At 36.0% G+C, this 15,790-nt stretch overlaps 1 protein-coding gene across 2 annotated transcripts in view; it reads left to right on the plus strand.

Annotated features, from left to right (window-relative positions):
- Positions 1 to 15,790, plus strand: part of LOC135075522 (lachesin) — a 93,930-nt gene extending 78,140 nt beyond the window's left edge. For both annotated transcript variants that reach the window (XM_063969949.1, XM_063969956.1), the window contains exons 8-9: positions 12,966 to 13,136; positions 14,033 to 15,790. In XM_063969949.1, coding sequence (XP_063826019.1) covers positions 12,966 to 13,136; positions 14,033 to 14,253 — 392 coding nt within the window. In that variant the 3' untranslated portion in view covers positions 14,254 to 15,790. The remainder of the gene's footprint in view (positions 1 to 12,965; positions 13,137 to 14,032) is intronic.

Below are 15,790 nucleotides of genomic sequence, written 5' to 3' on the forward strand. Positions count from 1 at the left end.
ATAATAATATACAATATACATGGGGCATTTATAATTTGTTACCCTATCAAATACAAAAATCTTTATTGTGAAGTATCACTAAAAGAGCAGACAATAATTACCTACATCAGACAAAAATACCGGGTATTTTTCAAGACAAAGCCTTTCAAAGACTTTCACAAGGATCTAGCAACAGGTTGGAAAATATTGATTAATGGATTACCTACCTACAAATAAAAAAGACTTGATGAAACATTATTTACTTGCTAAAAATTGCGCATAATAATTACTTCAACAAAGGCAGCAATACAACTGAACATCTGATTCTGCTTCTGTTTGCTGTACGCATCCTCATTGCAACTGATTTCACCGAGCCTTCAATATGATTTGATGACCTAACTATGTCACAAATGGAATAATATTCCGTAAGGAATTATGAAAACCTTGAGCGATGCTGGCGGTTACTTTGTGACACTGATTAAAGAATCACTGTCAAGAAGATACGCTATCACAAATTCCATTAGCAAGCAAAAAAAAAAGAGAAATCAAAACGAATCTCTTGTTTGGTTCAGATTTATCAGACCACTCGAAATCATCTATGACTAATATAATTCAGTAATACCAGCCCAGCACGTCTACAACTCATCAGACTTTAAACGCAAGGGGGGCATTGTGAGCGGCAGCCGCTGAGCAGCGAGTAAACCCCGGCCAGCCCAGCAGCCGCCGGCTCCGCCGCCGCCGCCTGCGCCGCGGGGCCGTCTCCGGTTAACCCGAGACCCAACTATCATCAACCGAATCGGAGACGATAATTTTCTTCAGCAGATAGACACCAAGGTGCTAGTAGCTGATAAACTTAAATACTAAATGGCTTACCTAACATAACAAAATTAAATGATACTACTATTCTGTCCTGGATCAGGGTTATAAAATTCCATTTTATACTTAACCATGCCAAGTTGGAGTACCCCAATGTAGGTCACATACTACACCTGAGGGGAGTAGTAGGTATATTCGACAACTGTACAAAAGCCAAATTGTAGACATAGATTTATTCTAAATTTAAAGGAATTAAATAAATTCACTAATTTTAACTATTTTAAAATGCAATACTACCACTGAGTTTACATTATTAATTTGATAACAATATATTTTATTATGTGAAAACCTTCGATTTGAAAGACTCCTATTTTTTATTACCAATTTCTGAAAATGGATGAATTTGGCTTCGTTTGTCATGGAACTCCAAGCACTTTAATATTCAGTTGTTTGAATTTCTTCGTGATCGATCGTTTTTGTCTTACATCCGCACGGTGCCTTTTGTCTTTACAAAATTATTAAAACCAGTTTTACACTTTTTGCAATCACTCGGCCATCTATCTGTACCAATACCTGTACCAATTTGTATGTATTGGAACGGTCAGAATGCTGGAATAATATTCAAACAACGGGAGATTTATAAGAGCAACTGGGGTAGGAGGACAAAAGATTTTTTATCCAATCAAAATAATAATGTTACCTACATTTCTAAAATTTACATTTAATACGATAGAAATGAATTTAGCTTAACAAAAGTGCAAGACACTAGTAATGCTAAAAACTACAAAAAATATCATTCGAGTAATTTGCTTCATTCTTGGGGTTATTGACCTCAGCGTGCCCCGCCGTTAAAATTACGGCTGGATGTACACGAAGTTACCGGAAAAACATCTTGGCACTCAATTACTCAAATAACTACAATAAACATTATAATGCATCTGCCAAGTATTTAAATCATAATTTAACATAGTAGAGACTGGAGAGAATACATTGACACAGCACATCATGTACCGTGCAATCAAATGATTTGTTTCGATGCCTCAACCACTGGTCAACCTCAACCGCAATCGCGCAACGTGTAACAGCCATCGGAAATTGGTCCCAGTTACAGTTACTTTTACATTTAAATACCCTGGAATTGCTCGCTGCACTTGAAACATTTGCATCTCACCTACTTATTAAGAATAGACAATACAACGGTTATTGCCTAATAAAGAAAAGGGTTAGTATACAGCACACAAATTTAAATAATATTGCTCGAGAGTTATGGAATTGGTGTGGTTGGGTGTGAAAACGTGGTCACAGATTTCGAATCTAGTCAATCAAATATAGACACATACTATGAATTTAGCAGACTACGCATTTACAGAAATTACATTACCTTTTGGTATTCCAGAATTCGTCTTATTTGCAAGTACATTTACTATTCAAAATCACCAATGTTCTACGAATGCATCTTGGGAGTTAGACCCTATTTCCGAACATTTTTGTAACTTTAATGTAACTCTCTAAAGTTTTATAAAAAAAAAAAAAAAAAAAAAAAAAAAAAAAAAAAAAAAAAAAAAAAAAAAAAAAAATGGCGCTAAGGGCATAGTAGTAGTACCATTCTGACCTACTACCGTGGTACCTATTGTGGTCAAAGCTCCTTGTTTCAAAAGTCATACGTTTCGAAACTAACAAAAATCTGTTGTGTTCGCCCTTCAGAGCATGGAGCGCACCTACTAATTCTCTGGATATTTATGTTAATGACATCTTTCTCACATAGTACATACTAATATCATACAATATACTTCAGGTCTAAAATCATGGCTGTAATTCAAATTCAGCTCATTTATTGGAATACTCAACGGACAAATTCAATTATTCTGGTGTTAGTTACAGTACAGTACTCTCAATGGTTACCGTTTGACTTTATCTATACTGTTATATCAGGATATTACTACTAATGACTGTATCAAAAGTTTTCTCAAAAGCGTGTTTCGCCTCAGACCGCCTAAATATGACTCCTACAAATGACACTACTTGGTATTAAATTATCATTTCCCTGAAAAAATTTACAGTTAAGTGTATAACTCTTCTAGTTCTGGTTTCTGCACAGATAATGAATACTCCAAGTTTATCTAATAATATTAGATACTAATAATATTTCATTGTATCCAGACTAAATATAAATCAAAGTAGGTAGATGAAATTGATGAAAACATTAAAACCGGACTCGATTAATTTTATCAACCATTTATTATTGTACCTATAAATTACCGTACATTATGGAAAACCTTGTACTATGCCCAGCCTCAACACTTAAATCTTACATTGACAGGACTATTGGTATACGCACAGATGATAATATTTTTGTCAGTTACCAAAAACCACTTAAAAAGTGGTACCTAACTCAGTGGAACTTCAAATTTGATAATATCGATTTTTATAGCGCACATAATACCCGCCATTCGGGCTACGTCTGCGCCCACCGGGCTGGCGTTAATTTAATAATAATAATAAATAATTTAAAATTTATAAGTCATTCGTAAAGCTGGCAAGCTGGTGGACCAAATCTTGTCAAGTACCTAGGCATTTCTTAAATATTAGACTAGAAACTTACTTAATTTAACTTTTTGTGTGATTGTGATTTTGCTAACTGTTCGTTTCAAAACCATCATTAATTATTACGAAAGTAAACAATGTTTTGTTTATTTACTAAAATACCTTGAACAAGTTAATAGTTTCTACGGTTGTAATTTTTTCGATGCTCTAAACATCTGCATGTAAAACGTAATCATCTTCGGGAGAGATACGAAGTATAATTAAGAATCAAACGAACTTACCTGTGATGTTTGATATCTAATTATACGAGTGTCTTGACCGAAGATGATTACAGTCCCACCTCACCCGAGAATAATTACCCTTATGCGATCGAAAAAATTTGCTCTAAAATAATGACAAGAAATATGGCGGACCGCGGAATGTACTACGGTGCTGAGGAGTCAAAACACGTACTTTATTATATTTAAAACTTATATTTTTAAATAAATATTCTCTAAAAGTGTGATAAGGACGGCATCATCCCAGGTACTGCTGCATGTAAAACGTAATCATCTTCGGTCAAGACACTCGTATAATTAGATATCAAACATCACAGGTAAGTTCGTTTGATTCTTAATTATTAACTAAAATAAAATATAATTTTGATGAAATTCGCATTAAAAATAAAGATATTTTTATTTACCAGAACATGTGTGACAATATTGCAATAATTTACAGAAATATATTCGCATTTAATTTTGATTTAGTAACAGGTTTATTTTACACTAGCGGCCGCCCGCCACTTCGTACGCGTGGATCCCGTTTAACCCCCTTCATCTACACTTGCGAGCAAAAGTATGGAATCACTTACATGAAGTTGTTTCCACGCGATCTTGTGTACTAACCAATTTGTTAGTAACAAAAAAAGTAGCACCATTCTAAAGATTAAACTTTTAGCTTTAAATTGATACCAAATTCATTTAAATCACACCAGTATTTAAAAAGATATCCCGGCTAATGTGAAGAAGTAAGGAAAAAGACATGTATCAACTGTTTGATACGTCGCGAGTTGCGGCCTATTTACCCCCCATAAAAGCACGTGTTTTCGGATTTTTGCTTTCACACGTTGATCCATACACATCTCCGCTTCTTTTGACACTTTACCTGGGATTCTACACCTTCAGAAGCAGCACAAATCGTTGCACTATTGCAAGAAGGACTCAGCCAGCGGGCTGTCGCACGTCAGCTCCACATAAGCCAGTCCTGGGTTTCGAAAGTTTTAAGACGCTTTCGGGAGACTGGTGGCTTTATCACGAGACCAAGTTCTGAACATTGCCGGTGCACATCGCAGAGGGAAAACCGTTTTTTCATGTCAACTTCTCTACGAAATCGTCATTTGACTGGTATCGACGTCCAGCAATAGCTCAGAAATGTTCGTAGGATAGCTGTTAGCAAGTGTACAGTTCGTCTAAGATATAAACAATAGAATTTGACTCCAAAAAGGCCTGCCACAGGCTTGAAACTGACGGCAGGTCACCGATAAGCACGCTTTCAATTTGCTCCTACACATCACGATGGGAAGTCGAGCAAGCCACCCCCATAAGCCAATGTTTTAGCGAACCAGCACTGCACAAATCGCTCCCCAGGCCGTCTATAGACCCGACCTCTTCGCCTGCTGCACTGCAAAAACAGTCTGCATTCATCGGAAAACAAAACTCGCCTCCATTACTCGCCTTCCGAGTGCGAGCTAATTGAAAGCGTGCTTGTCGGTGACCTGCCGTCACTTTCCAGCCTGTGGCAGGCCTTTTTGGAGTCAAATTTTATTGCTCATATCTTAGACGAACTGTCCACTCGCTAACAGCTATCCTACGAACATTTCTGAGCTCTTGCTGGACGTCGATGCCAGTCAAATGACGATTTCATAGAGAGTTTGACATGAAAAAACGGTCATCCCTCTGCGATGTGCACCGGCGCTGTTCAGAACTTGGTCTCGGGATAAAGCCACCAGTCTCCCAAAAGCGTCTTAAAACTTTCGAAACCCAGGACTGGCTTATATGGAGCTGACGTGCGACAGCCCGCTGGCTGAGCCCTTCTTGCAACAGTGCAACGATTTGTGCTGCTTCTGTAGGTGTAGAATCCCAGGTAAAGTGTCAAATGAAGCCGAGATGTGTATGGATCAACGTGTGAACGCAAAAATCCGAAAACACGTGCTTTTATAGGGGGTAAATAGGCCGCAACTCGCGACGTATCAAACAGTTGGTATATGCCTTTTTTCTTACTTCTTCACATCAGCCGGGATATCTTTTTAAATACCGGTGTGATTAAAATGAATTTGGTATCAATTTAAAGTTAAAAGTTTAATCTTTAAAATGGTGCTACTTTTTTTGTTACTAACAAATTCGTTAGTACACAAGATCGCGTGGAAACAACTTCATGTAAGTGATTCCATACTTTTGCTCGCGAGTGTATCTTACGCGTTTTAGATTTTTTCATACAAATGTTTTTTCCCGCTAACTCACGATCCCGTGGGAATTTTGCAATAGGTATCCTGTTGTAACTAAGCTTTAAGTTTACTAAGGTACCTGCATGCCAAATTTCAAGTGTCTAACTTAAGCGGTTTAGATTTTTCATATAAAAGGATTTTCCCGCTAATTCCCGTTCCCGTGGGAATTCCTAAGTATACTATAACCTGCCTAAAAGTATGAAGAATAATTGTACCAAGTTTCGTTAAAATTCGTCGAGTAGTTTTTGTTTCTATAAGGAACATACAGACAGACAGACAGACAAAAATTTTACTGATTGTATTTTTGACATCAGTATCGATCTCTAATCACCCCCTGATAGTGTTAGATTGAAAATATATTTCATGTACAGAATTGACCTCTCTACAAATTTATTATAAGTATAGATGATCAGGCAATATGTATGGATACTATTTTATTTTTAAAATTCAAAATTTCAGGTGGTTCAAATTATTGTAACATTGCAAAAGCTGGTTTTTCCAGGAAAAATACTGATTACAGTTATTATAAAATAACTGTAAAACTTGGTTAACTACAAACCGCACGAAAAAAGCATAACTTTTGCCTTATTTTATCGCGCACTCAACCTAGTTTTAAATGGATTTGAGCAATTGAAAACAGGTTTATTTTAAAAAAGCATTGCCTATATTTTTCACAGCTTAATCGTAAAAAAAGTTTTTGTGACTAAATGTGCGTTTTGTGTAAACACACTAAAGACATCAATTTTCTACAGTCAGAAATAAACACAAACAGAACGTTTTAGATTTTTAATTTCGTCCCTTTTAGAATTTGAATAATTTATACCAGTTCCATTTCAAAATAATCAACTCAAAATCTAGTTTGGCTTGAAACAGATGACCGACAGGCGCAGTGCATATATGCATTTCCCTAATTTCCGTTGTTGACGCTATCCTAAAAATATACGTTACATATGAATGCACTCAACATCCATGGGACGAATTACGGACACTAATTGTTTATTTTTTACATCTTAAAGTTTAGATATTATGTTAAGGTTAACTGTTAGTACTATTTTATGTTATTTATTTATTTTTCTTTATTCAGAAAACTACAGCTCTTTATAATATTAACAGGTATGTTTATAGTTCTTTCTGCTTAAAAAAACAAAACTGTTCTTACTAGATAAACAAAGCCTTATGTTCCACTAACAATAACATTTCGATATCCGGTTTTTCATAATATCGAAAATATGCCTTCATCATTATCATCATCTCAGTTATAGTACGTCCACTGCTGAACATTCCTCCCCCAATGCTTTCCGGTTGATAGCGGCCTGCGAAAATATGCCTTTATTTCAAAAATCATTAATTACAGCAATAAAATACTTTTAATCAAACACAAATAGAGTCCCCATTTCTTTATTCTAATTCACAATATAATATCGAATGCGCCTAACTAAATGCAGCATTAACGCCAAAGTACAACGGCAATATCCACCCGGAACGTTGCAGGCAGTGGGCAGCGCGACAACGCGTTACTAAACTCGAGTTAGCAATGGATTTACGACGTCCGCGCCCGCGACATGTGTGAAGCCCACAGCTGCCCGAGGGCGCAAAACGTACAAAACTTTTTCGCAATGCGGTCTTTAAACTAATATTTTTTGTCGGTCTAATCGAACAGTTTATGCGGTCGAGAGCGCCGCACATTGCGAGTTGGCGACGGAAATTGAGACTGAATCGGTCGAGTACACTCCACTCGTATCTGTGAAACGCAGACGGTACATGGAAACGGTTTTCATGTGATTTCATTTCATGTTTGGTTCGGCTCTTGCAAACATTTGAAACTTTTGGTGGTAAATGTAGGAAGGTGTAATGATACCATGATGATGAGTTTACAATTTTAACTGATAGTGCTACATAAAATTAATCTGTTAATTTCATTTTTATTTAAAAAAATGATGAAAAATATTGAAAATCCAATTGTTTAACAATTTTTCAATATTTTTATATTTTCTCAAAAATTCCAAACTCTATGTTGAATTGTCAACATAGAGTTAAATTGATTAATTTATCCGTCTCCTATAGCGCCACATAGTGTTTTATAATGGAATTATATTCGGGACGCTAACAGTGTTTACAGGACATCACTAGTGGATTATTGGTGTAGCATAACCAGCCGGATACATAGTACAGGCAGATTTAGATGCAGTTACAAAGGCAACCGAGCTCGCCATTACGCGGGTAGAGCGACCGACCGCGCAAAAAGCGAACCAAATTCTATTACTGCCTGATATGCAACAAAGACCGCCGGCCCGCCCGCTCCAAATTGCTTTAGGCCACAGTCACCATATTTACTCTCGTACCTACAACGATAGTGCGAATCAAAATTCAATTTAGGAATTCAATAACGGTGACGGTTGGTGATGCAGTCTTCAATCAATGGTGGAGCGGCGCGTGAGCCGCATCTGCGTGGTAACAAATAGAGGGGGCAGACGGTTTCAGGCCATAAATTGCGGCAAGTACAAATTAAATTAGGTTATACACAGCCTGACGAGAGGGACAAGCGGGCCGGCCGTGGCCGACACGGAATGGGTGGGACTGCCGCTCGCGCCAGATCGTCGTGTACGCAAGCGATGACTTTTTGCTGTCATTTTAATTTTAATTTTATTCCACTTCTATATGATCGTAAGCCAAAGCATCTTCCATGTAAACTATTCACAATCGTTTATTTTTTTATTAAACTTAGGATACCTATTTAGCAGCACAGCACGCATAAAGTTAGTGCTCTAAAAATACGAGAACGAACGTAATAGGTTAAGCTACTTTTTTAAAATTTGTATTCTCAATACATCTCGCTGCAATAAACAAACAGCAATTAAGTTCGCCGACTTGCATTGCAATATAACTAGAGCCCAATAAAAACGGCAAGTTGCACCGAACGCCGAGCTGTCAAAAAACTTAAATAAACTTTAATGTTTTACGTAGTAACAAGTACTTCGCTAACTGCGTTTATAATCTAACTATCGAACAGCCGTATTTCTGCCAACTTCACAGCGGCGCTTCGATGGAATTGCTCGGGATATTGACAATTAATTAATAAAGTTATTGGGAATAAACTCAAAATCGGACTGTTTGAGTCTAACGTCTCTTAACACTGCAAATAGATCTATTAACTGAACTCCGATTGAGTATCATAGTGAGACTTCAAATAGTTTATGGAACTTATTACATTCATAACAAATCAGTTGACGGTGTTAATAAAATAAAAGTTCACGACAATTTTAAGTGACTCTATCAAAACTTTCATTAGAAACGCAAATAACTTATTATTGACAAATTAACAACGACCTTTTGAAGTTCAGACATTTTATTACATAACTAGCTTTCCGCCCGCGGCTTCGCCCGCGTGGAATTTTGTCTGTCACAGAAAAACAATATCGCGTGCGTATTTGCTCACCGTTTAGACCTACCCTGGACTACGACAAACATTTTAAAACCAAAATCAGCTCAATCGGCCCAGCCGTTCTCGAGTTTTAATCAGACTAACGAACATCAATTCATTTTTATTTATTATAGATTAGGGAAGACCAACGGATATTATGTTGCAAAACTACAGCTTCAAAGCTTCCTAAAATTTTATCTCGTAACATACATACTCAGACAACTGACTTTCAATTGTTCTTGTTTATGCGCAGCATTGGCTGAGCTGACATAAGTAGTTGCGAAGATTTTGATTTTCAAATGTTCAATTTTCATTGATGAAGTTTTCGAGCAGTAAACAAAAGACGGTGTGCTGCGTCTACGGTAACGTCCAATCCAATACATCAATACGTTCGAGTCAATTGACTGTCAATTGTTTCGTCGCGCATATCGACGATATAGAGGGACGTATCCGATTCAAATTCCGAATGGTTGATTATTAATTAATAAAGTTGCCGAGCAATAAACAAAAGAGGGCGTGTCTGCGGCTGCGGCTATCGAGGTGTCAGTTACAGCGCGCGCCACAGATTTGTGGTCGAGCGCAGGTCGAGCTCTTGACCGGTCTCGTTGTCTTTGCCTGACCGCGGTTATTAATGAACTTTGAATAACAAATAGACTGGAGACGTCCTGACAAATACAGTAATAGTTCGGTAATATTTAACTATAATAACTTTCCATTGATTTGCAAGACATTGGCTAGCCGAGGCGCGCTTCTTACTTGTTTTTCTTAACTATTTGGGTGTGCATTAATGAAAAGCAGCCAATCAATTGCAGTGCCTTAAATGTGATGGACTAAAGAACTGTCGACCATTATTAATACGTCGACTGAGATCGACAATTATTCAGTTACTGCAAAGTTTTAAAACACAAAAACTTGGGGTCTACATTACCTTATAATAAGAAGTTTCTGTGGTTAGATACCTACAAGGATTTGCGAAATTGTCTTCAAGTTATACTATTTTTTAAACACTTCGTATGACTTATTGAACAAATACAATTCAATAATCCATGACACATTAAACTAAACGTTTTGGCATCTTATGTAGTTGCTACTTTTCAGCAAAAACACAAACTTCTAAACGGTTTATGCTTGTGTATCTTTAAGTTTAAGAACGAGTATCTTTAAAGTAGCTTTTGATGGAGAAGAAACATTATCTAAGAGAGGTTAAAGGAGTACGAGGAGGTTCTTAAATAAATCTGCAGTTTGAAAGCCGCGATGCTAGTAGAGCTACAGTCGACAGAAAAAAATGCAGAACTAAAATGTTAATAATAAAAATATTTTAAAGGAATATGTTTATAAATAGTCTTCTTACTTTCTGTAAAAAAACTGTTCTTGCTCTTCTAATAATTTCTATTGAATAAAACTACACTCTCCCCAAGTTACTTTTTCCGACTCTAGTATATTAAATCATACCTCGTTTTCTGAGGAAAGCAATACAAATATATTATTGCACTGTTTCCACAGAAAGTAGTTTTCAGTTTGTTTTTGTTTGTTTAAAATAGTCACTACCGAACCTAAACATAATACATATTTTCCGACTCAACTGTACTTCCATTAACTGTAAGCAAAACAAACACGACAGCAACTACTCTAGAAATATTATGTACAGATAGCACATGAGACTATAAATTTTTGTTGAAAAATAGAACCTATTTCAACTGCATAAAGTGCCACGATGTTTAAAACGATGTGCCGTCGTGTGTACTTATGGATTTCGTAGAAGGTGTCCGTTGGAAACTTCTCGCAAACAGCTTTTGTTGACTTTAATAAAACCTTGCAAAATAATTTTCCAATTTATTGGTTCAATTTACCGTAGTCTGCCGATCCGAGACAAGAATATTTTTAAACATTTACCTATAAAATTGTTGATTTACGAGTGTGAACCTACAGTGATAAATCAAAAAGCCAATACCGAAGGCTTGACATAATAACGTAGAAACCAAATAATGTAAATATTTCTTCTTGTAGGATCTATTTAATAAAAACATGTTACATAACGAAATAATTTAATCATATTAAGCGAAAGAAGATTCTTATTTTGTGCTCAATTATCTACTGCTGTGATTATTATTACTACACCAATAAAATTCAATATCTCAAAAACCAACCGCAGAACACAAGTCTCCCTTCCTAAAATTCCGGCCCGCGGTAAAAGTTACAAGAATCCCATAATGAAATACCTATTGCCAAAAAAGTGAAAAATTTCAATTAAATATCTTTGTAACTGAATACACCATGGTGGCTGGAAAATAAAAAATAAAACTGCCGCCACAAAATAAGCGGAGGAAGAAGAATGCAAGCAATTTTTAATGTAGAACGAGCAACGTGACCCATGGCCGTGGTAATAATGTAGCCGGCGACGAAAATTCAGGCGACTCTTTAGACATTCAAAACGTTTTCCCGTTAAACTTTTATCATTAGAACCGCAGCATTATTGGGCGAAACGAGTAAACATAATCAGTCCTAATTTGGACAGATCTGTAAAGCAGATTCGCTCTGACTGATTTGGACGCTAACAATTTTCAGCACTTGCTCCAAAATCAACATTTTGTTGTTTACATTGCGACATGGGACGGAAACTGGCGTATTATTTTAACGCCGCCCGTTGTAGTAGCGTTTAATGTTGGTAATTGTTGAAAAGTATAGCTGTGGAATGTATAGCATTGTCCGGGAAGCGAATTCGACACACCGAAACAACATATTTCAATTCGATATCGCGCGGACAATGGTCGGAAGTGGGCGAATATGGATGGTCGGAAAGGCTTCTGCCTATCGAGGAAGGGTGCCCAAGCAAATAACTGTATTAACTGACAGTGTGAAAGGTAACAACGATTCGAGTCAATTCATCTGTGAACTGGGTGCTGGTTTTCAATAGTATGTTATTTTTGTCGTGTTTTCAAATATTGGAATATTCAGGGAAAGGTTCTCACAGATTGTTTGCTTTTGTATCATTGCCACTTTCTCGAAGTCTATCTTCTACTTTTTAATTTTACATCACTGCCATGCATATGTCGCAGTAAGATAGTTATAGCCGTAATATAGTTATATCCCTAGGGATATAATTATATACCGTAACATAGTTATACGAAAGCGATTCATTACTATCTCACTAGGAATATAATTATAAAACGGTCCAAGTTTAGTGATATACTTATTTTACTAGTTTAAGTTTAGTGAAATAGCTACCCAGTGAAGTCATAAAATTGGAACATCAGTTGGTATCCTGAAAGATTGGTTACCCAGAAATGCAATACAGCTTTCAAACATTACTCCGAATGATCCTATACGAAATGAAAACTTGTCACTGAGAGAAATATGCCAAAAATTGTCGCGCTTTGGTGGTCAAGGTTATTTAAAATGTTCCTATAATAATCGAATATACAGTGTTTTACTAATAGATGTGCCTGTAAGAAGCATTCAGTGCTATGTAATTCTAGCGATAACTTAAGGCGATGTTATTATGTCAATTTTATCGACAAAAATGACACACAATGTACACAATTAAATAATGGTATGATAATGATATGAATTATTTTCATTGGTTCAGCATTTTTCCGTCTATGTATTTTTTGTAATTTTATAAAAACGCAGAGAGAGGGACTCAACTCTGCTAACGAAATCTTCTTAATACTCCACGTATAAAACTCGTTCATTAGCACTTTTTAACTCTTCAATTATTTACAGGTGAAATGATAATATCCAACGACAAGTACCAGATGAGCGAGATCAACAGCTCAGCGTACAGCGTCCAGATGCGACTCATAGTCCGTAACATACAGCGCAGTGACCTGGGCGGGTACAAGTGTATATCTAAGAACTCTATAGGGGATGCTGAGGGCAACATTAGATTGTACGGTGAGTGCCTGTCGTAGAGCCTATATTATGTTGAGTATTCGTAGAAGGATATAAGGGGATCTGGTATAATAAGAAACTAATAACTACCAATTTGAACTCGTATGTTGCTGTTATGTGTTTAGGAAAATCTACCATCTTTTTGACGTACCTATTTAGATAAAAGAAAACATACCTAGGTACTTCTTTCGTGTAGATGACATGACAGACATTTACACCACTTTTTATGACTAAGTAGGCAAAAAGCTCCGCACCGTAAAGGACAAATAAAAAGCTCTTTTACATAACATAGTGCGACCGCAGCCTAAACTAATTTGTTCAGTTATGTTGATTTTCTCTTTGATTTTCTCACTATACTACCATGTTACAAATAAGTTCCAAGTGGAATGTTACTAAGAGCTTCCAAGTATAAAACATAGTCTATTCAACAGTATTCACTACAATCTCAGAGAGAACAAAAGGATATCGAATGGTTCTACAGGGACGCCTAAGGCAATGTGCAAACTCACGGAATAAAGATACCTATGTTAAATATCTACTTTCTAGTTATCCTGTGGTAAAAGATAAATAAATATGACATTTAAGTTAAATAAAAATTACGAGAATATCACTAATTTACAATAGAGTTTGAGAAAAAATATTTTAAAATGTGTCGTACAAAACTGTACACGAAACATTTCATCCAGTCTAACTTAAAAAAAGTAGTTATATTTAATAGGGTGTTAAAAGGAGAGCTAAATGCTTCAGCTACAAACTCCCAGTGTTTAAACGAATCGAATTCACAAAGTTGCAAGCGCCAACAATTTCTTTTTAGCACTGCGTAGGATAGCTGCAATTAGGATCAATTTCGCTTGATTGCGCTCACTTCCCGCCGCTAACGCTAACGTTTCTCAATACAGAAATGGAGCTGCCGCATCGGAAATCTAGAGATGAAGATGAGCGCAGCAATTCCCTGGAGGAGACAAACGACGTGCGCTCCAGTCTCCAGGGCCCGCTCAGGGAAGGTGGGCCCCGAGGTGAGGACGCGGGCTTCTTCGGTGGGGCGCCCCCTACCGCGGGCTCGACCCGCAACGTACCCCACACAATCTTTTTAATATTGGCCGTTGTCTACGCCGCGTAAACTTTGCCCTTAAACCATGCGAAGTTAGTAACGCCGTAGTTTGGGGAAAACAGGCAGCTCGAAGCATCCAAACTCTACTGAAACGCGATAAATGGCTTCATAAGACGGGGGAGAAAACATTTTTCTTTCTTGTTTTCAGATTACATAGGTTTCACAACTTGTATCTTGACACACAATAAAAACCAAAGACATCACTTGACAAGTACCTAACGTCGCTAACTTTTATGTGATTAAAAATTACGGATCAAACTTTCCAATGGAAAACTAGCTGAGTTTTCAAGAATTCAGGGAAGTGTTATAAAGAAGTTATCTTTTTTCAATTGAATTACGGGTCAGTACCGAATTTTGTTTCGATGTTTCTTGTAACGGATAGAAAATGAGCTGTCTGTTTAACTCAGATTGTGGCAGCGTGTAACATCACATATTTATTATTGTTCTTCCGAGTTCAGACATGATTTTCTCGTCTCGCCGAGTGAATATTGTCCGTACGTATATCTCAATATTGCTAATAATTTGACGTTGCGCAAGGCGTATGTTCAGCAATTAGATGGTGTAATTTATATCGAGAGATTGACTGGAACATAGTATCGACTAGATGGTCAAACTAACGTAGTTAATGTCCTGGTGGAAATTGACGTAACTGTGAGTATCATAGATAAATAATGAACCAAGCTTCTGATTGTAAATGCTTATAAGTACATTAATCTGTATCCATTATGTAAATTCTGTGTAACTGGACTTCTAGTGAATTTATTTATTGGCATTTCTTGTTAACAACGTATAATTTAATATTTACACAATAACGTTGAATTTATTTATTAAAATAAAACTATTAATGTAAATAATATAACAATTTTGGTACTGTATTTTGTAATTTAAAATTCTTATTTGAAACTATGTTAGTCACATTTGCAGATTGTTTAAATACTGATTCTGAAATAGATATTCTGTTTATTCAACAGATTTTTTATAATGCTAAGGAAATGTAACTTGAATAGCGTTACTCATTTAATATAAATATATTTATAAGTCAAATGCGAAAGTTTACTGTATGTCGTAGCGTTGTATATTAAAATAATAATTATGAACCGTTAAAGTGTACATGTACATATATTGTAGTTATAGGTATATCGTCGAATTTGCTTGTTATATAATAATAAAATCCTTGACATTCTGTTTCTTTAATCTTTGCGATGTAATGAAATTCCTCGCATTCTTTGGTTTCACATTAAATTTAATCTATGTACATTCTAAAAATATGTTGAAACAATTAGGGTATTTTGTAAATTGTTAATGTTTTAATATTGTTGAATTTAAAGATCAATTATTTATAAACTAATTAATATGCCCGTTGAGTAGATATTTAGTTACGACGTAATTTTAAGGGATGGTTTTGAAAAATACAATTCATCTAGATTTTGAAAACCCGAATATAATTTTTTCATGTAATGAGTATAATGTAACAACTCAGTCAGTTTTTATATAACAGCCTTATATAAATGTATGATATCGCCTGCGAAACAATATAAACGAAGTA

This window comes from Ostrinia nubilalis, chromosome 1, assembly GCF_963855985.1.
Source record: "Ostrinia nubilalis chromosome 1, ilOstNubi1.1, whole genome shotgun sequence".
In the NCBI taxonomy this organism is placed as follows: Eukaryota; Metazoa; Arthropoda; class Insecta; order Lepidoptera; family Crambidae; genus Ostrinia; species Ostrinia nubilalis.